The sequence below is a fragment of the Stegodyphus dumicola genome, chromosome 7, assembly GCF_044657685.1.
Source record: "Stegodyphus dumicola isolate Sdum_Otavi_A_Nest chromosome 7, ASM4465768v1".
Taxonomy (NCBI): Eukaryota; Metazoa; Arthropoda; class Arachnida; order Araneae; family Eresidae; genus Stegodyphus; species Stegodyphus dumicola.
In genome coordinates, this window is record NC_140774.1 from 117,779,433 (window position 1) to 117,802,884 (window position 23,452).

The 23,452-nt window shown below is 34.0% G+C and overlaps 1 protein-coding gene across 5 annotated transcripts in view; it reads left to right on the top strand.

Annotated features, from left to right (window-relative positions):
• Window positions 1-23,452, top strand: part of rdgB (retinal degeneration B) — a 250,556-nt gene that overhangs the window by 154,027 nt on the left and 73,077 nt on the right. For all 5 annotated transcript variants that reach the window (XM_085820751.1, XM_085820752.1, XM_085820753.1 and 2 more), the window contains exons 5-7: window positions 6,035-6,274; window positions 15,633-16,016; window positions 17,420-17,524. In XM_085820751.1, the coding sequence (XP_085676877.1) occupies window positions 6,035-6,274; window positions 15,633-16,016; window positions 17,420-17,524 (729 nt within the window). The remainder of the gene's footprint in view (window positions 1-6,034; window positions 6,275-15,632; window positions 16,017-17,419; window positions 17,525-23,452) is intronic.

The following is a 23,452-nucleotide window of genomic DNA, read 5'->3' on the forward strand; positions in this document are numbered from 1 at the left end:
AATACATTGAAGAAGGAAACTGATACATAAAGAGAAAGAAAATTATTCCTCAAAGATATGTACAGTTGTTATTATGTAAATTAACCAGTTGTTTATAATTTCAGCCTTTACTATAACTTATTCTTTCCTTTTCACCACCAGAGTGCAATTCCTTTAGATAGTTTTTAAACTGAGGTTTTTGGATTGTAAGACAATGTTTCTGGCCTCCGCTTGCACGCTGCATTAGTTCATGCCAACTATGATAATTTGTAATTATTCGTCTTTGTGTTATCGTTGCCGACATTTGAATTTGTTATGATGATAGAGTTACTGAGTCAACTTAGGTTAAAATTTAATTGTTGAGTCTTTGACTGCTAGTCGACATTTTTAGTTTGAATTTCACTGTTCATGTTTAATTACATCGTCGCGAGCTGTAGTGTATTTTGCTAGCATAAGAACGTGCCTTTATGTTCTAAGTTCTTTATAAATAAGAGACTTAGTTAATCCTTTATCTGACTGTGTAGTTACTTTCCGAGATAACAATAATTTGCTTCATGTCTGTCAGGGGTTTTGGACTATATAACTTTTACTGGATCAATGATCATTAGATACGTTATCGAGATATTGACAAGTTAGGCGATAAAGCACGCAGAAACTAGTGGGTACACTCGTTTGTATATTGAAACAAATTTCTAATTATTAGAAAAGATGCTTAAAGAGAAAGAAATTAATATAAATTAGCCAAAATGTTTGAAAAGGCTTCAAATAAAAAAAAGGTGCATAAATATTTTGTCAAGTTTTGCTACAAAATATAAATGATTTGTAGCTTTTAATGTATATTTATCATAATATCGTTTAAGAATCAATTTCATAAATTAAATGTATGGTACTGTGAAACGTATTAGATTATGGTTTTAATAGTGCTTTTTTTACAATACAAAAAAAATTAATAGTGGCCATGTAAATCTTAAGTGAGTAAGGGTATCTAACTCCCTAATTAAATTATTTGTAACTAACTGCTCACCCTTAAAAGTTGTTGCTGCAGTTTACAGCTAGTTATTGCCTTTCATTAATCCTTAACGTGATCACAAGATACAGCAGACAAATGTAAAAATGAATGTAAAACTTTTTCTTTGCAGCTAGGGAGACTTAAAGTAATAAAAAACAACTTATCACCTCAGGTGCTTTAGTAGCTTATCGGAACCTTAAAGTATATTAGTTGGGTTACAACCCTAGGAACTCTACAGAAAGCTATGATACTAACTGCATTAGACAGATAGAGTGTAACTAACTGTCAAAACTTGCCAACCGTGCCTACATCAAACTTTCAGGTCTGTTCTAATCAGCAGGTCTCTCTCTAGGCAAGCAGCAGTGGTAACAGCAGTCAGTCTCCTGTTACCAGTTAAGCTGATTATAATTTTACTCCTCATTTTAACCTATGCCATTTGACATAAAATCTACCCGCTGTTTACTAAATCTCTAGACTGAGCAAATATGTAACAAAATAAGGAATAAAAGAAAAAGTCAACATAAAACTAACTGTTAGTAAAGCATAAATAAAATGTCACTAATCTTCTTTCAAATATGTCCAACTATTATTAGTGTAAAATATTTAATGTACTTGATAAATTTTATAAAGTTGATTTTATTCTCGAATTTGTTTTATAATTATTTTTATTAAATTACGTTTAATCATAATGCATCCTGCTTTCAGATTTCTTTTATTCTTAGGACGGTATTACAAATTTAAGTTCAGACATAGATAATATCTTTAATTGAACTTATTCAGTTCCCTTTTGCTGACAGGTCCTTAATTTTTTTCATTAATGGTCCTTAAAAGTACTTGATTTCCAGGTGCAGAAATGTGTACGAAGCCTGTGAATGGCAGTCTTATAAACTTGAGTTATGCGAGTTTTTAATCCCAATCCTACTAGTTCTGAGATGTGATTGGAGAGAGATTGTCCGATATTATTTAATTATTGGGTTTCTTAGTTCTTTACTGCCCCAGATAGTCTGTGATGTTGTGGGTTTTGTGTAAATTTGTTTGACCGCAGGGACTTTAAAACCATATTTTGTCTCAACTTTAGAACAGTGTTTGTACTTTTCTATACAAGATCTTGAAAATATATCCATGCAAAGTTTGTGATGTCGAATTTTCTTGTCAGATTCCTATATCTGCTGTAGCTGTCTAGCCACTTGATGTTCTAGATTTTTAAAATTAAGCAGCCTACTTAAAGGCATGATGGTGTGCAATAGGATTTTGTGGCCGTAGTGCTAGAACTGTTCCAATGCCTTTACGATGTTTTATGTAAGATGGTTAACAACTCTTTTCAGGTGATACTGTAATTTCTTTCTGGTTTTGAGAGACTAAAATAGGTAGTGGCATGCATCTGACTGTCAATTTCTTATGAAAGAGCAACTCTATTGAGAATAAAGTCATATTCAGGTTGATGATAAGCAAACACAGAAATGGAAGTCATAGTGTCCTTCAGGGCTTTAAAATTTCTTCATGTTCTTGTCCATGAAAACTTTTACTTTGCTTCTCTTAGATGATATAAAGACTTAAAGATGATATAAAGCCCTTTTAGAGAAATTTTTGACAGATCTTTGATAGTAACTGCAGAGGCTGAGAAAGCTTCTTAACTGACGAATGTTTTGAGGATGACACCAGTCATAAATAGCTTTGATTTTCTCAGGAAGGGAGGAGGATAGATGTGATATTTGCCATTATTGATTAAACTGATTCATATAGTTACTTCATTTATAAGGTATTTCTCCCACCTTCTTGGCAAGCCTTCGTGTTGTAGTGGTCTGCATGCTGAGGTGGTATTTCAGAGGTCCGTCGTTCGATTCCTGGCAAAGGCGGTTGCTAATTTGTTATCTCTCCAGCGTTTCCAATTAATCTAATGTCTCTACACATTTAGTTATAAATCTCATTGGTAAATTTAGGTAAGCAGCAATAGCAGCAAGAACTTCCAAAATTGATGCCATTCCTAGGAAGCTAGCAGGAAAAGGAGCAATTATTGATCAAGCTACATGATGGAGAAGTACATATTTGATGATATAGAGGTTGTTAGCATTAAGACCTTTTTTAGACGATGTAGGTAACCTTAATGTATCACTAACAGAAAGTCTCTGGAATGATCTTGTAGAATTGGAAACTTTTCTTTCTGCAGCATATAGAGCCACAAAAAAGTACAATCTGAAGAATTAATAGGAGGCAAGAATGGAAGAATGTGATGTTTGTTCTTTTCTGAAGTGGAGGGCTTATTGAAGAAGAAATTATTTCTTCAATGAAGAAAAAAGAAAGTAGTTTGCTAGACAATGAGATCTTGCTGGATTCAACATATGCAGATCCAAAACACCAAATTTTGTTGGATGACAAACAAATTAAAAAGTCAAAGAAAGCCAGCTATGAAGAATGAAATTATTCTCAGAACAATTAGAGTATTAAATCAGGACAATCAAACTGCAGACATTGCATTTGAGTCTCTATCATCCTCTTCCAGTAATGGATTAGATTCTGAGAGATATTTGGATAATATTGAAAAGGCCAAGGCAAAGCAAATGAAAATAAAGAACCAAGGGCCTTTAAATATAAAAAAGAAAAAATACAAACAAGATGTTTTTAACAGACTAATGAATAATATTTTGCTGTTTGGTATTTTTTCCTGTATGGAAGCTATAGAAAAAGTTAAATTTATTTTATCAAAACTATCCCTTCTTATAGCTGTCTTCAAATTATTCTGAAAAACTCTGTAACTGGAAGAATGTTTCACAGATCAACGTTCAAGACAATAAAGCTAATAAATCAATTTTAGTGTAAAATTATTATATATTAAAAGATACATGTGAAGAAAATATGTTTGTGGGAAATAAACTGGAATCATTTTCCGGAATGTCTTCAGCAAAATTATAAAGAGCACTTCTTTTGTGGGTTTTAGGCTGTTATTACATGTTAAATATTATTTCATTTAGATTAAGAAAAAGAAACACATATCGCGTAAAAATTTCATATTTTAAAAAAAAAAAAAAATGAAACAGAGTTCAAGACATATTTTTGCGACATTACAATTCAGATCTGAACATTCTATTTACTACAATTACAATTATATGAGGTAACCAAAAAATGTTCTTGCTGTTTCTGATATGACATTGGTAGAGTGAACCCCAAAAATAGTCGTCAAACCTGGCGATGAAGTGGTTAGGATAGGATAGGAGTCCGAACATTAACTAAGAGTATAAAAGTGCATCACATCTGTACTTCAAACATAACTTTCTTTTCATTTCAAATATTTTCATCATGTTTCTTCAAACATTTTCATTTTATCAGTTTTAATAGCACTTGAGGTAAGACTGGCATTCTGCCAAAGTGAAGAATTCATTAAAATGGACCTTGAGTGCCTTTATTTCAAAAATCCAGTTTTTACAATATAAAGGTGAAAACTGGAGGTTATTGGAGTTAGAAATGTTTCCACATTAATTATATATGTATATGTATAATTATATATTAATAATTATATATGTGTAATTATATATTAATAATATATTATATATGTATTTTCCTCCATATATAGTTTTTATAATTGATGATTTAAAAATTATTTTTCAGGTTTTTGATTTTTTTTATCTCTTTTCTAAAATTCATAAAAAATACAATTTTTAAAATACTGAGATGGAACACATTTTATTTGAAAAAGAAACACTTAAGCAGTTTATGATATCAAATTTGAAATTGTGAATGAAAAAAATTTCTCTATGTATATAAATATATAAAACATTCATTAAATTCACACAAAACATATCAATAAAAAATTCAGAATTTAAAATGCATACATTTTGAAAGTGCATACATTTAGGTGTAGGATTATGCGTGTTCAAAATTTGGTGCTTTCAGGTGCTACCAACTTTTCTATTGTGTGATAAATTCATGTACTCTCTTGCAGACTCTTCCTTATGTTAAATGAATGGCAGGTGATTGTAAATCACAGTGTTTTAAATGAAGTTATGTTCTCTGCAGAATAACTACAATTTGTTTATTGATGTTATCTTCTTTGCCATTAATATGCGAGGTTCAAGTTGTTTCTATACTTCTATTTTATTGTACCAACCTTCAACTTTTTATTCATACCTTAGATTACAAAAATAATGTTGAAATAGGTAAGTTTACCTTACCTATTTCAGGAAAAAGTAAGTAAGGAGATTTTATATTATTGATAGCGTATTCAACAGTGATTAAGATACATTAGCTATGGTTTTAATATACTTTTTGTTTAACTTTCAGCTAAACTATCACTTCTAATGCATGTGCATTTTGCTTGTTAGTACTTGCAATGTAAATATTGACAAAGGGAACCAAACCCGAAATAAATCCCCCTCATAATGAAGGCAAGAGTTTGATTAAATTTATTTTGCATACCTGAATTAACAGTTGAAAATAATAAAAGGTTAACAGGGATTGTATTGTACTTCACGATGAAATCAAGCAGAAAATGAAATTTAACTTAAAAATTTACTTACATGAGTATTAATTATTTACATATCCAACTAGTTGCCTTATGCCATCAGGCTTAACTTTTAAGGTAGAATGCTTTAATGTTCATGACAAAATATGAAATATTTGAATGGTTTCCTTGATATGCATTTATATGTTTTTAAAGTGCGGTATTTTTTTATAAATACCAAATATTGTTATATATATATGTTGTATGATTTTAAATTAATTTAGTGCGAAAACAAGTTATGTCCTGCCTTAAGCAGTAGTTTAAGCTAATATTAGTACTTACCTAAATGCATTTCAGCATAATTGAACCTACAATCTTCAGTTGAACATATTAACTTCACAGATTTTGCTGATATGATTAGGTTTTGCTTCAGAAAATATTTTTACCAATTATATATACTATATTTAATACATATTTAGATAATTTATGATATTCATTATTATTTTATTAAAATTTCTGTACTCGTTTGATTTTTTGTTTATTTCTCATTTTCATTTTTAGCAAGTAAATGGGTCTTGTTACTTAAATTCAAAAATCTAATTTTTCTTTAGATTTGATTGATGTTGTGAAAGATCAGTTGTACGGATCAGATTATGTACAGGAAGAAGATCCTAAGCTTTTTGTGTCATCTAAAACCAGTCGAGGACCACTTAATGATGACTGGATTGAAGAATATCGTAATGATAACATTCCAGAAGGAAAAGCTGTGATGTGTGCCTATAAACTATGTCGTGTTGAATTTAGGTATTGGGGCATGCAGACAAAAATTGAAAAGTTTATTCATGATGTTGGTGAGCATTTAAAAATTGTGGATGTTCCATTCTTAACTTATATTTTTAATTATCTGTGTAGTTATATAAAATATTAAGCAAGTTAAAATCACATTATTTGCCTTAACATGGATGTAAAATGAAATTAATAGTGTCTATCAGTTATAATAATACAAAAAAAAAAAAAAAAAAAAAAGAGAGAGAGAGAGAGAGAGAGACATTTTTATATCTCCCATGCTACTGGGTTGATTGAAAAAGTTCAAATTATGTTTTTCAGGTCTCGAAAGCACAACTTAGGCAGTCAAGCAATATTAGATTTATATATAGCATTGTTCTAATATAGGTATTTTGACATAAATTCAGACTTTTTCTGAAATGACATGCCGGTTTTTTCCATATTTCGATACTCCCTCAGGGGGCTCACTTTTGTGAGTACGGGTGTGGCAATCCCGAGGTACCCTAGCCCTTCAGGGGATCATCTTCTTGGTGAGACGGGTGTCACGATCCTGGAGCCCCAGTGATCTATCCTCTTTTCCGTCTCCTCTCCTCTTGGCTGGATCTTTTTCCCTTCCCTTCTCCCTTGTGGTTTCTCTCTACGGAGTTTGGGGCTCGTCACGAGAGGCTGGAACAGACCTTGTTTCTAGTTTTCAAGTGGGGAGAAAACTGCCCACGTGTTTGCCGTGCGTGGAGACCCGTGTCGCTGGAAAGGAGGGTCCTGGTAGTTGAGGGGCGAGGTACTGTCCCCAACACACTGCTTTGGCCTCTGCTTCAGCTAAACGGGAGGCACCTTAGTCGTCCTCACGGGTGTCAATCGGCTGGTCACTAGTCCTTGTGTCAGTGGCTTGGGGTCAAGCTCTCGGGAGTACCTGCTTTCGGGAAAGCCGACTGTGGGGCTTCAGTTTGCGTATAGGTCCGGCTAGCCCTAACACAGGAATCTGTGTTCCCTTGTTGGGCTCCGTGGTGGGCGGGGCCGTCGGACCCGAATCTTTATTCTTTCACTATGGCTTCTCATATTTACTTAATAAAAGATTTCGAGGTAACTCCAGTCACTCAAGTCAATCCTGTCACTCAAGTCACTCAAATCACTCCTGTCACTCAACCTAGTTCTGAAACTTCTACTCCTAAACCAGTCACTCAACCTAGTTCTGAAACATCTACTGTTAAACCAGTCATTCAACCTATTTCTGAAACGTCTACTGCTAAACCACTCACTCAACCTACTTCTGAAAAGTCTACTGCAAAAAAATTACGTACAGATACAAATGAAAAAAATCATAACAATATTCCCCGTTTCCTAGTCATCTCTAGTCCTTCTGGCGAAATGCATAAGATGTCTCCTTTCGTAATAAACAAATACATCCAGTCCTGTATTGGTGAGCCGAGAAATATAAAGCGTCTCCGCTCCGGAGACTTGCTTATTGATACAACCTCAGCCACCCAGTCTGCTTCTTTACTTCAGATAACTAAACTTGGGCAAGCGAATGTGACTGTAACACCACATAAGTCACTCAACTATTGTCGGGGTGTAATCTCAGAATTCGACCTTCTGTATGTTTCTGAAGAAGAGATCGCTTCTGAGCTCTCCGAACAAAATGTCTGCGGTGTAAGGCGGATCAAGATGCGTAAAGAAGGTAAGTTGATAGACACGAAACACGTGATCCTTACCTTCAACACGCCTGATCTGCCTAAGAATATTAAGGCCGGATATCTAAATATTCCTGTAAGACCTTATATTCCAAACCCTATGCGATGTTTCCAATGCCAGCGTTTCGGCCATTCTAAGACGTCTTGTCGTGGCAGCCTTACATGCGCCCGATGCTCACAGATTGGCCACGATTCTGAAAATTGTACCGCTGCGCCTCTTTGTATAAATTGCAAGGGTGAGCACCCAGCATTTTCTCGCCTCTGCCCAAAATGGAAATTGGAAAAAGAAGTGCAGACTGCAAAGTTTACGAGGAACATCTCATATGCCGAAGCCAGAAGATTAGTCCAGAGCACACAGCTTCGACCAAATACATCATACGCCAGTGCTGTAAAATCATCTCGTACAGTCGCCACCCAAACATCAATAGGCACACAGACCCTAGCAAATAAAACCCATCCGTCTACATCCAACAAGCAAAAAGAAAATGCAACCCATATAGTACAAAAGAAAGAAACAGTTATTCAAAGTAAGCCCAAAACTTCTACACATAAAATATCCAATAAAAATAGAAGTCACAGCAATAGCTCTTTTGATGAGATGATTTCTGAATCTGCGGATTCAGACTTTATGGAAGTAGAAGAGGGTCTAGAAGTTCCCAGGCATCTACTTCCACGAAAAACAAAAGAACAGCACAGAAAAAACAAAAACCATTCATAATGGCCACCCTCATGTCATGGAACTGTCGCGGTTTCCACCGAAATTTCCTTGACATCAAATCTATAATAAATGTGTATCATCCTGTGTGCTTAGCAATACAGGAAACAAATTTGAAACCCGAACACCATGCAAAACTTCGGAGGTTTTCTTTCGTCAGGAAGGATAACATTGCAGGTGAGCGTGCCAGTGGAGGTGTAGGTCTCCTCTCCTCACTGGATTATCCCTCAAATGTACTTCCTTTGACGACATCCCTCCAAGTTGTCGCTACTCAAATAAATTTTGATATTATTGTTTCATTTGTTTCTTTGTATTTGCCTCCAAATGAGCACATTTATCAGCAAGATTTAAATAATCTAATAGAGCAGCTGCCTGAGCCTTTTATCATAATAGGAGATTTTAACGGCCATAGTCCACTCTGGGGAAGTAAAGATACAAATTGCCGAGGAAGACAAATAGAGCAGATGATCGAAGATCATAGCCTTTGTCTCCTAAATAATGGGCAAGATACGTACTTCCATGAGCCTTCAAGGACATTCCACGCTCTCGATCTTGCCATCTGTTCACCATCTCTGTTGCCATTTTGCACTTTTAGTGTCGGAAATGACCTGTACAACAGCGATCATTATCCTATTTTTGTGTCTCTTGCACGAAGAGGAGCAAACCCCGTGTCGAGAGTCCCTCGTTTTATCCTGGACAGGGCAGACTGGGAACTCTTCTCTTCCGTTGCAGAGCTGACAGAGGAAATGGTAGAAGGTGTGCATATCGATGACGCTGTTGAAGCTGTTACTAATACTATTATTCAGGCAGCTATGCTTTCGATTCCTAGAACATCAGGAAAAACACTAAAATATTCGAAACCGTGGTGGAATCGCGACTGTCATGAAGCACTGAAAAAACAGAAAAAAGCATGGGGTATTTTTGGTAGATATCCTACTCTGCGAAACCTCATAGCTTTTAAAAGAGCCAAAGCAAATGCACGGAAAGTAAGAAGGCAGAGCCAGAGGGATTCCTGGATTTCATATGTGTCCTCAATAACATCCTCTACGCCTAGTAAGCGGGTTTGGGAAAGAGTTCGAAAAGCATGCGGAATGTAAAAAGACCACTCACTTTCCTTTCTGGAAAAAGATGGCCGAGTGATTAGCTCCATAGAAGAAATTGCAAATACAATTGGTGAGACATTTGCTGCCGTTTCTTCCAGCCGAAATTACTCACCTGCATTTCTTTCTATCAAGCAACGCTCTGAGAAAAATCCCATCGCTTTCAACTCTTCCAACTTTGAGCCGTACAATAGAGACTTTACTATGGTTGAACTAAAGAGAGCTTTGTTGCAGACACATAGGTCTTGTCCGGGTCTGGATGGCGTGTATTATGAAATGCTAAAGCATCTGTCCTGTAAGTCACTGAGTGCCCTTCTCACACTTTACAATAGAGTGTGGAAGGAGCGTACATTTCCCAGTGCATGGAGGAGAGCTATTGTCATTCCTATTGCGAAGCCAGGGAAAGACCCGAGGAATCCCTCGAACTATCGGCCAATTGCCCTTACCAGCTGTGTTTGCAAACTGTTTGAAAAGATGGTAAACAGCCGCCTAGTGTACTTCTTGGAAAAGAATAATATTATATCGCCTTATCAAAGTGGTTTTCGAAAGGGGAGAACAACCGTAGATAATATGCTCCTCTTAGAGACATCCATTCGAAAAGCTTTTGTAAGAAGAAATCACCTTGTCTCAATTTTCTTCGATATAGAGAAAGCCTATGATAAGGCATGGAGATACGGTATAATTCGCGATCTTCACGAGAGTGGCTTGCGCGGCAACCTACCAAATTTCATTCAGAATTTCCTGACAGCTAGAACTTTTCAAGTAAGGATAGGCTCTGTTTTGTCTGATGTTTTTGAACAAGAAGAGGGTGTGCCTCAAGGCTGTGTGCTCAGTGTAACTCTTTTCAGCCTAAAAATAAATTCTGTATTAAAACAACTTCCTCCCACCATTTCAGGTTCTTTATATGTTGATGATCTGCAAATTAGCTGTAGAGGTGTGGATATGAGACATGTAGAGAGACAGCTCCAGATCGCTTTGAACAGGATCCAGGAATGGGCAAAAAGACAAGGATTTACGTTTTCGAAACAGAAGACTGTGTGCGTGCATTTTTGTAAAAAGCGAGGTCTCCATCCTGAGCCGGAATTATACCTCAATGGGTCTGTAATTCCAGTTGCACCTGAAGTAAAATTTTTAGGGGTGATGTTCGACCGAAAATTGACTTTCCTTCCTCATGTCTTAAACTTGAGAAAAAAGTGTACCAAAGTTCTAAATATCTTAAAAGTCCTGGCGAACACCTCCTGGGGTGCAGAGCGTTGCTCCATGCTTTGCATTTACAGAGCTCTAATTCGCTCTAAACTGGACTACGGCTCAGTTGTTTACAGATCTGCCCGGTCTTCAGTGTTGTTAAAACTAGATCCTGTTCATCATCAGGCTCTGCGGATTTGTTCTGGAGCCTTCAGGACATCTCCTGTGCAGAGCCTTTATGTTGACTGTCACGAGCCATCACTCCGTTTGAGGCGTGAGGAGTTGTCTCTTTTACGCTATTTTAATATTTTATCTCAACCTGACCATCCTTATAACTTGTGTATATGTGAAAATAGCTGTGACCTTTTATTTGAGGCACGTCCATCCTGTGTGCCTTCTTTTCCTGTTAGAGTTCGTCACCTCATTGAAGAATTCTCCCTGTTTGATATTTCCCCACAGGCAGTACAGCATTTTGAAATTGCACCTTGGGAAAATGCACTAATCCACCTTCTTGACATTTTCCACAATTACGGAAAAACAACTACTGATGAGAGCATCTACAGACAAATTTTTGCTGATCACAGGCAGAGTTACAGGAGTTATGTTCCCATATATACGGATGGCTCTAAGTCAGCTTGCCATGTTGGCATGTCATGTATAATTGGTGACCACATGGAAGGCAGACGTTTACACGACGCTTCCTCTGTCTTAACCTCCGAACTGACTGCCATATATTATGCGCTTTTGTACATCTCAACGCTGCACCATCGAAAATTCATTGTATATACGGATTCCTACAGTGCATTGAAAGCTTTAGAATCCTTTTCTAGCACTGAGAATCCTGTGATAGTGGATGTTCTCAAGTTGAATATTAAATTGAAATGTCGTGGATTTGAACTTCTGTACTGCTGGGTCCCCGGACATACAGGAATAAAGGGCAATGAGCTGGCTGATATCGCAGCGAAATCTGCTGTTGAAATGTCCGGCCGCCTCATCCCTTTTAAAGATATCCGTTGTGTCATAAAAGAGAAGATCCGAAAGAAATGGCAGCAACTTTGGGACCTTCAACTTCATAACAAGTTGAGAAGGGTGAAGCCTAAAATAGAGCATTGGGATACTACTAGCAATCGCAGGGAGGAAGTTCTTTTGACTCGCCTTAGAATTGGTCACAGTAGAGTGACACATAACTACCTTCTGAAAGCTGAGAACGAGCCTATTTGTGCAACTTGTAATGTTTGTCTTTCAGTTTATCACATTTTAATTGAATGTTCATATTTTAATAATCTTCGTGAGAAGTATTTTAATAGCTGCGACCTGCCTCTCGACCGTTTAATCGGAAGAGAGGTCAATATTAATTTGTTTCACTACCTCAAGGAAACAGGTTTCTATTATTTAATTTGATTTTTGTCCTGAGATTTTATGTTGGAATTTTAATTAATCAGATGTTTTAGGATTATATATCTATACTGCATCTCTCATTATCAAAGTTATAATCAGCATTTTCATCCCATCATTTAAATATCTTTTTACTTGCCTCGATTTTAAAAGTGTGCTGTTGTCTTTATATTTTTTGTTCCTTTAGTTTGTATGTTAAAAAAAAGAATCCTGTGTTTGGCGCATATGGCCTATTGAGCTTTGCGCCATAAAACTACTACTACTACTACTACCATATTTCGATACTACAACTCAAATTATGCCTAGATATAAATTTTAGTGAGAAATTTAAGTCTCAAATATGCCAAAATTCAAAACGTGCCAATGTGTAAATTCACATATATCCTAGGAAATTTTGAATAAAAAAACTCTCATTTTTTGCAGGTATGCTTAGAAATACATCTGCTTTAAGATAATGGTAAAAATTTTATAGGTTATAATTCAAATTTTTTTTTCAAAAAGTTTATAAAAATTATTTAAAAATACAAATTTTAAAAATAAATTGTAAAACATGGGCGAATTTTATTCGGAATGAACCAAAATTTCGAAATGTGAAAGGAAGAACCAAATAAATTTGATTAAAAAAAAAAGATATTAGTAAACATATACAAAATTCAAATAACATAGAGGAGCTGAAATTTTGAGAGCTAATTTTTTTAAAACTGCTCGTGCGATTTTTTTCAAAACTTAGCAGTTTGGCATATTTTGAGTCGTAGAATCGAAATATGGAAAAAAAATCGACATGTCATTTCAGAAAAAGCCAGATTTTGTGTCAAAATATCTATATTAGAACAATGCTATGTATAAATCTAATACATATTCTAAGTCGTGCTTTCAAGACATGAAAAACACAAGTTGAATTTCGTCAATCAACCCAGTAGAACAGGAGATATTCTACTGAATGTATACATGACTACTTACTGCGTAGAAAACTAAAATGGAGCACAGTGTACATGTATACATGCACACTCACACTTAGCAAATGTTTTCCATATATGTTTAATGAATGTTTGCATTATTTCGTGATCTGTGTGTTATAACTTTCTCATTGTAACACAGATCTTTTTTTTTATGTTTATTAAATTGTATTTAGTGAATTACTGTTTTTTTAATAAGAGTACAAACTGAAGGCATAAATGTGAAAAAGTAAAGAGAAACAAAAGAGAAAAAATCATATCCTGTAAATCTTCCATTCTAAAAATCACTAAATAAAGAATTACTTTTATGTAAAAATTGCTTTCCATAGACTTTTAATATGAATTGAAAAGTGTATTTTCTATAGATCTTGTGATGCATTTTGTTTTGCGATACATAAACTGCTGATTATCTGTGGGCAGCTTCTGAACTTTCCTGATAGTCCATTTTCTGATAATACATGTCTGGACTTTTGAATTTCTGATTAGTCATGTGTAAATCATACAATACAATTCTGTTATGAGAATCATATGGAACTAAAGCGAAATTAAATGTGCAAAAACACCAAATTTAGCAAAGCACACATGTAATTGTCAATTTGTGAGTAAGTTTAGATTTCTCTAAATTACAGAATTAAGCCTGTGCATAAATGGTGACTTGATTCAATGGTGACTTGATTCAATGGTGACTTGATTTTCAAGTCACCATTGAAATACTGATTTAATTTTTAAATTTTTGATAATGCTATGGATCCAACAATTTGTTAATTTCTCAAGGATCTAAAATCTTGAATAGAATTTTTTCAAAGAAAAGGCATCATTCCTGATAGGAAATTATGTTTAAAGAACCATGAGATGATATTGTATTTTATCGATAACAGCGAAATGGCACTGCAGGAAAGAATCCTTTAATGAGAAGAAAGAATTAAGAACACAAAACTGGCTCAAAGGACCCTTCTCACAGATGTGAGTTTCATCTAATTTCGGTGTCAAGAGATGGTATCTGTTGAGTTTTGTGAACTCCAAATGAAGATGGACCACAATACAACTGTAGGCAGGAACAGTTACATGTGTGAAGTGTATGCTAAACATTTAATTGTTCAGCTTACATTAAATGATGGAGTTGACAAAATTATTGAACTCGACGTAAACCTTTAACTTGAAGAAAGAACTACATGAAGCATGTTCTCTGGCCACAACAGATTTTCAGTAAATTGTGCAGAGAATCAAATAAATTTTTTTTTGGTCACTGTTCCAAATCAATTGAATCCAAATCAAGTTCAAATTTTATTGAATTTCTTAAAGCAAAATATCACCAAAGGAAGCATTATTTATGCTGAGCGTTGAAAAGCTTATAAGTCAGATGAATTGTGAGATGACATCTGTGGATATTTTATTGTTAACTACAAATTGTAATTTGTATACCCTGGAATTGAGTATTACATATAAACAATAGAGCATCTGTGGGCATAATGCTGTATGGTGTAAAAAACACCATGGGAACACTGCTAGATAGCACCTAGATTCCTATTTACCCAAAATGATGTGGAGCTATTTACACAAACACCCCCCCCCAAAAAAAATCCCCCTCCAGTTTTGGAAGGAATAAAAAAATTTATGTAATATCAATTATACTTAGCTATTTTATTATTTTTTTATGGATTGTAATAAAAATGTAATATATCTAATAAATCGTCCATATAAATTAAAATAATACTCATTAGATAGTTATTTACTATTATGCTTCCTTGTGATAGAGTTATAATTATTTTTGGCATCATTGGCATTAACAGTGGTTGGGTGAATTTTTACAGTCCTGATAACAGAACTTTACCAATCACAGAATGCCTTGTCCTCTTACCCTCAAAAATTGTCCCTTTCCATTCTGCTTCCTCAATTAGTGTTTTCAAGGAAAGGAACTGGATTTTAATTTGCAGTTAAGAATACTTGGGGGAGTATCTAATATTTGCTTTCCAGTGGGATGCTTATTGTGAAACTGATATTGCTGATATTGTGTATGGTTTTATTAGAAAGTGCTTTCTTTGTAAGATTGTTAGATATGAAGCACATAAATTTTATTATTATTTTAGTTCAATATAATAAACAAGTGAACTGAAGTGACTCTTATGTAGTTAGAGTGAAATTTGATTTAATTTTTAAAATTTATAACTTATATTATTAAAAATAAACCTAATGTTTTTAAACAGAGATATTAAATCTTTCCCAACTGATTACTTTTTGAATTTACATTTTTAAAGTATCCGAATCTGAAGCTGTAGACGAAATTGCAAAATGAAAAATGGTTTACAGTCGCAATTTTTTATATAAATATAAACTTAGTTCTTGATTTGTTGAATTTTCTTAAATTTTCCTACATTAATTTGCAGCACTGAGAAAAACTATGCTGCGTGCTCACAGACAGGCATGGGCTTGGCAAGATGAGTGGGTGGGTCTCACTATGGAGGACATTCGACGATTGGAAAGAGAAACTCAAGAAGCTCTTGCAAAAAAGATGAACAACGATGAAGAGCAGCCACCATCTGTACATCCTAGTCCTTCTGCCCTTTCAGGACAGGAAGTTGATTTAACTGCAATTGACAAAGATAAAGATAATGAATCTTGTGTACGATTGGATGGGAGCCCATCTCCTAATAGAGCTCGAAAGCCACGAAATCTCTCAGTGGCTAATATAAATGAAGATATCATTGCAGAAGATGGAAGACAAAAACTTTGGTCTAGGAGTGGCTCTAGGACAGCTCTTTGCTCTCCTAGTAAGTTATTGATTTCATTAAACAATAATTTTAGAATGCTAGTTCCTTTATTTTGGTAAATGTAGTTCTATTATATGTGGAATGCTTACATTTTTAATTTAATTGTAGAAAATTAAATAAATAGCTCCCAGTATGACTTTATGTAAATTAAATATTATTGCTTGGTTTACTGCATCGCTGATAAAATATACGACTTTCTTCTTGAAAAAGATGCATTTTTATAGAGAATTTACTGAAAGTGCAATGTTAATATTTATGTCTCATACTGAATAGCCAAAGGAAATTCTTTTTGATTTGTTTTGCCATCTATGTTACCGAGTTTGACCAATTAATAATTTTCAATTCAAAATTGCCTCAACTGGTAGATGGCAATAGGTATATTTTAATTTTTTAAACCTTCTGTTTTTATTTTGTCTGACAGCTAATGTTAGTTTTAGTGGGTTTTTTATTTTATTTTATTTATATGTTTGAATAATGCATTTCTGGCAAATGGAACAGAAAAATTTTAAAAAAAAGGAACAGCCATCAGTCTCCTTGATTCCATCAACAATCACTGTTATATTGTTATATGCAAAACTAGCATCAGTCTAAAAGAAATTTTATTATGGTTTTATAGACATGCATAGAATGTTTTTATAAAACCAACATCAAAGATTTAAAATACTTTAAAAATAATAATTTACATCAAATTGCTCCATTATTATAAAAACTATGAAACATAATAATTATTTCAGTGTATACTTCTGATAGCAAGGGCCAGTAGAGTGTTCAGGATTTAGAAAGACACCAGGTGGCAGAATTTAGGCGACACAGAGACTGCACTGGGACTCAGAATCTTTGATTATCCTTAGGTCCTGCTGATAGCACTGTGCAAAACTATGTGAAGAGCTAGTTAATATATTAGTATAATAATAATAATTGGTTAAAGTTAAAAATTTCATAATTTAAAATATGAAAAGACTTAATAAATAATATTTTTATTAAGTTTGGAATGGGTTAAATTTTCCATGTGTAAGTTATAATTTCACATTAATAAAAAATACTGGTCATGACTATTTACAAAAATATCTCTGTCATATGGATGTGATAACCTCAACAACGTGCCCATTATATGACCTTGCTGACATCACTGGGAGTTGGTATTATAGTTGCCCTGATTCGAACAATGTTGCATACAATAATTCTACATAAAATGTTAATTTTTTGCTTTTTATCAAAATTTTATTGAGCTGCCTGGTAGGGAATAATAATCGCTGAAAATACAAGGTCCAGCATGGTATTAATGCTAACAGTGGAAAGAATTATTGTTAAATTGCATGTATTTCTTGTAACATTGTTTTATTATATTCAAATTTGAAGTGTTAAGATTATTGAGATAATTTTTATTTAATGTGTAATTGCAGGTGGTAGTTCAAATGCCAGTTTTGATCTGCAGTTGGCTAACTGGAGGATGGAAAGTATTGTACGGGATTCAGATACCAGCTCAGATGAATTTTTTGATGCAGAAGGTAAATATATTTCAGTTAGAAAAAACACTTCATATTCCAAAGCAGGAATTAGTCATCAAATCATTTTATCATTAGTATCATGGATACTAATCAGACTTTACCTTGTCATATACCTGGAAATTACCAATGCTTGAAGAGGATATTTTGATTATTTAGCATAATGGTGTGAATATCAGTGTAATTTATATCTGTTATCATTCTGAATTTTACTTGGATTAAAAATTCTGTGTGTCTATCAGTGCCTATGAAACACTTAAAATAGTGTTGGTTTAATGTTGCTCATTATGCATAATGAGCAGATGGCAGAAGCTGAAATATATTTTAAGAATTTTATTGAAAATTATCATTTTTCCTATTTTACAGTATAAGTTTAATTGCTTGAATCTGCAGAAAATCTTAGGTAAACTGATAGATTAAACAAATGTTGCAGGTAGTTTCATATGGCTGATATTATCAGGAATTTAGTTTTTTTTGTACCTTGCATTTTGTACCGAATATAAAGTAATAAACTTTATAAAGTTTTTATATTGATAATAATAAGGTTATAATTTTGTCTTAAAATTATTGAAAATTCAAATTAATTTAATACTTCAGTTACACATACACACACACATATGGGGGCATTCAAATGAAAAGGTACAAAACGTTGTAAAATATAAACTCTTTGACATTTGAATATGCCGCTTTTGGCATAAGGACACGAATGTAGTGTTTGTAACGGTTGTGCGCATGCGTGGGCGCCCACACATGATGCAGCCGTGAAGTAAGCAGCTGTGTGTTCTGTCCAATTGATACGGCAGTAAGTTTGAGGACATCATGGTATTTACATTGCAAAATTTGGTGATTGAAGATCAGGGAGGTGTTATCAGATTTCTGACTGTGGAAGCGGTTAGACTGCCCGATATTCATCGCTGGATGGTGGCCTTATACAATGGAGACTTTGTGTCCGGCAAGTCAGTGAGAAGTTGAGTGCCAGTTTTCATGAAGGCCTGGAGTGTTTGAGTGATCACTTAACACCAGGCTAGGCAAACACAGTAATACTGGTCAAAACTATCATCAAGGTAAATGACCTGGTGAGAAGTGACATCTCAAAGGGAAGCCCTGCAACTTGGACGACGAACTGAAGGACACAGTGGAGGACTGGTTTCTGTCACAGTCACAGGAATTCTGGGAGGAGGAAATCGTTTGGCTCATGAAACAGTGGGATAGTTGTGCTCAGGCCTTTGGTGATTACTTATGAATAAAGACTTCAATATATCCATAGTGTCATTTTGTAACTTTTCATTTGAACAACCCTAATATATATGTCATAATTAAGACACAATAAAACGCCGAACAAATACTAATTCAGAAGTCAAACAACAAAAACCAGAGCGATCAAGAACGTTCTGGTTTCATCAACAGATGGCACCACTAGCTCATTTTTAGTCCAGGCTTTCTTATCTTATCTGATCATTATATCCTATCTCCTTCATTTGTGCTTTTGCAGCTGACGATGGTGGTTTGGTAAAACCTTCGAAACTAGTCCTGTGAAAATTTGAAAATATAATGCTGATTTTTGTTGTTTGAATTAATATATGTCATAGTTTAGCAGTTGGGCACACACATAAAACTTGGCATGAAATGATGATACAGAAGATGTTAACTGTTTTAGTTTCATATGTTTATTCATTTCAAATGGTAAATCATTGTTCTTTTAGATTCCTCAAGGTTACATATGCGATAATAGTTTAGGCTAAAATGCGATTAACTTTAAGTTTACTGCATCATACAAAGAAGACAGATGGGAGGAGCGGAAGCGAAAGGTTTTACAGGGGCAGGCAGAGAAAAGTAATCTGATGGAAAATGGCACGAACTCTTCATTTATAGCAGCGGTTACATAACATGCCAGAATGTTCTCAAAAGTACTGTTATAGGGGGAAGATTCTGAAGTTGTGGAAAGTTAATTGGAGGTTGCCTGTTCGTGTAGAGCAAAGCCATAGTATTTTTCATATTTTACATATATTTGTAAGATAAAAAATATGAAAGAAAACTTCTAAATTTAATTGTCTATAACTTTTTATTTCTTATGTAATTTGGGGACTTCATCTTTGTGTCCCCAAAATAGGGCTAAACTAAGTCTAAACTGCATCATTCAAATTAATCATGCAATCTTACATAACACTTAATGCAGATGCCTCTTGTCCAATCAAAGTAATATGTAAACTGAAACTTACTGGAACTGAAAGGTTTTGACTCCCTCTCTTCTTCCTCTGCATTACTACTGCGACACACACTCTCTTTTCGCTTATGCTTTCATCCTGTTAAGATTCTTCTGCTATCATCTCTGTTCACTTTCATTGCCACAGAATCAAAATTGTTCTGGAAATTGGCACGATTGGAGTGCCAAGTGAATTGTGGCCAAAAAATGTGAATTTAAATAAATATGGAATTGAATCCAACTCAATTGCTTATTCTTCAAAATGGATGGATGCTCTAAGCATCAAGTCTATGTTAAATAACATTGCTGTGCTTCTACATCTCAGTGGTCATATATCAGTGCCTCCAAAAATTGTGCTGTATTACATATATATATATATCCTTCCTGATAGCCAATCAATAATTCATTGTTGTTTTCTTTTCTTTTTCTTTTTTCGTCTTTTTCTTTTTCTATCTCTCTCTCTCTCTCTCTCTCTCTACCTCTCTCTCTCTCTCTCTTTTTTTTTTTAGTTCAAAGGGGCTTTGTCCCTGAAGGACTGTTGTTTTCGTTTTGCGATTTTGCATTGAAAATTTTGAAAGGTTGTGTCACTTTTCAAATCATTGCCACCAAATACTATTGCCCTGTATTATATTTGAAGAAATTAAATAATGAAGAATCTGCATGAATATGTGTGTGTATCTCATTGTGATAAAGCAACGGTACCTAGAGCCATCAAATTTTGAATAACGTAATCTTCCACCGAATATGGGCATCTGGAAATCGGAATTTGGAATTTGAAATTTGCTTTATTACCGATTTCGTATTTTGTAACACTTGAATGAATTTTGATTAACAAACTCAACGATTTCAAAGCCAGTACTGCAGTATTGTACGAAAAAAAAAAAAAACATTTTTATCTCCAGTGCACGAGACTGTATATCGTAAATTCTAAAGATATGCTCATTTAAAAATTATTTTGCAACATTGTTGTTGAACTGAATTCTATGGTTTAAATGCAAAGAACATGGTGTTAAATAAATAAAGGTAGGACACAAAATGTAAAAAAAACGCCTGCTTTGGACATAATTTAAAATCTGAACCATTTTTTTTTTTTTTTTTGTAGATTTTGAGTTACTACTAGGCGGAATCTGAAGTTACTGAAAGAATTTACATTTTGATAATCTTTAAATTTTAAATATATAATTATGAAATTTGAAAGATTCAAACTAATCACTGATTATAATCTGAACAAGAAATATTTCTTCTTATGAATGGTATCCTTGATTGGTATTCAATTACCGTCAACATGTTGAACATAGAGAGCATTATATCATTATATAACTACGTTTTTAAAAAGAAAAGTTGGAAATGTTATCAAGGGGGGGTACAGAGTAAAATTTTGCAGGATTATATGCATAGATAATTTTGGGGATTAGCTGAAATTTATTATTGATTTTTAACCTTTCATTTGGCTTGATCTGTGTCTGACATAAGCAGACATGATGCTTCTTTGAAATACCAATCAGTTTTATCTATCAGTTTTTTATATATTGAGATATTAGAAATATTTCTAAAAAATTAAATTATAAGCAGAAAATGCTCTTGAAACTGTTTCCTAAGGCTATATATGCAATATATTTACACTTTTCAGTGTATCATCTTAATACAAATATGGTACAGAAATAAGATATTAAAAATGTAAATTATCCATATTTAAAAATGCAGTTTGTAATAAAAATTAATTTCCACATTTCAATAAGAGAATTTACTCTGACAATGAAACCGGTCATATAGTAAGTTTAAACTTAAAATTCCTTTAAATAGTCTTTCGGCATTTTAAGTAAATGCTACAACTATGCAATGGAAAATACATTTCGTACATGATGTGACTTTTTAGAAAAATATTTTAGACACACAACTATATTTTTTCATTGTACATTTCTATTTTAATGAACAAATTGACATCTTTTTCATATATTGAAACTGTTTTCTATAATTTATGAATCTTAGCCACTACATGAATTCTGTCTCAGTTTTTTTTCCTTTTTACAATTTTCATCAAGAATATTCTTTATCGCTATCAAGTATAGAGTGTTTTTTTAAACTGACGTTACTCATAGCCATCTGTAGCTTGATCTATCAACTTTCCTATGTTGTAATATTGGCACTAATGACAATGTGGGAAAATAGATTCTTGGGGAAGGGAGGAGTTCAGAAAGTCATCGATTGGGGGGGGGGAATTTAGCACTGTTGTTGTCTGTACAGCCGAAAATTTGCATGAAACATAATCAAAATTTGAAAATGCAAATGTTTATTTGCATAAATCAATAAAGATAAAGGGGAAATCATGAAGGGCAATCCGCACATTAGCTAGCTGGGTTCAACATGTGTCTCTCTTACCTTAGTGCATGTGACTTATAAAGTTGTTTTATCTTCACCAGTTAAAAACAGCTGCTGCTGTTCATGAGTTTAGAAATTGTAACAATCTATGCAAATGCCTCTGTCAATTAACATGTAAAAAGGCAATGATTCAGGAACTGGAAGAAACAAGATCCTTAGCAACTCTGTATAGCAGAGAATAGAAACTGGTGCAAGAACTTACTGATATTGTGACTGCAATATTTGATAGCACTTCTAGGACCATTCCTAGTAGTAGCAGTGCCAGGGGAGTAGTGTAGCAATTGCATTTAAATTTTTTGACAGTATGGAAAATATTGCAGACAGCTCTCCACTTCTAGCCAATCAAGGAAAGCTGCATATAGGAATAAAAGCACAGTGATATGATAAAAGGGTGGTATTTGCTTTGGCATTTCGTGTGAGGATGGAAGTTGACTGTGCTTGGCTATGGAGAATTCTATTGGAAGATGGGGCCCATTTTTACCTAAATGGGACTGCTAACATTGACAATTCTCAAATTTGGGCATCTGAAAAATGGTGACACCCATGCATTATTGCATTCACCAAAATTCACTGTTTGGTGTGGCTTCATAGCAGATTTCATCATGAAATCATTTTTTTTTTGAAAATGTTACTCTAATAGTTGCTCAGCAATTGGTCCTAGCATGGACCTGAAATGTTTCCTCATAAACATATCCTGGTACGCTGACTAGTTTTGCCATTCATTTTCAGCAGAAGCAATTCTGTGATCCAGAACAGGATGGAGCACCAGTGCTCATTTGTAGTCTATCAGTACAGCACTGGCTGAACTATCATTTTGCAGAAGAAAGGGTCATAAGTCGCTTTTTCCCACTTACATGACAACCTCATTTCCCAGATCTAACCCCATGTGTTTTTTCCTGCAGGGTTATTTAAAGTCCAGGCTCTTTCTTGGCAGGGTCGTAACCTTGACAACTTTACAAGACAGCATACCATGGGCTATGCTGAGCATTTCTAGTGACATGTTACATTTGGCCACCAAGAATGTTGTGTACAGGATGCAATATCTGTTCCATGAAAAGGGTGGTCATATTAGAACTAATATTCATGAAATTAATATGAATTCATGAATTAACCAATTCTTACAATTTTTAATGATTAAGTTATTTCAACATAAATTCCATAGTCTTAATCATTAAAATATGTAACATTCAACTGACTTTTTCGTAAACCTAAATCTTTAACATTATCATTATAAAAACAAGCAGTTATTGTGTAAACAAATCAATCATTGACAATTAAACATTATACATTACCAAGCCATGAATAAATATTAATCATAGTACATAATATTAGAAAAATTCAGAAGTTTA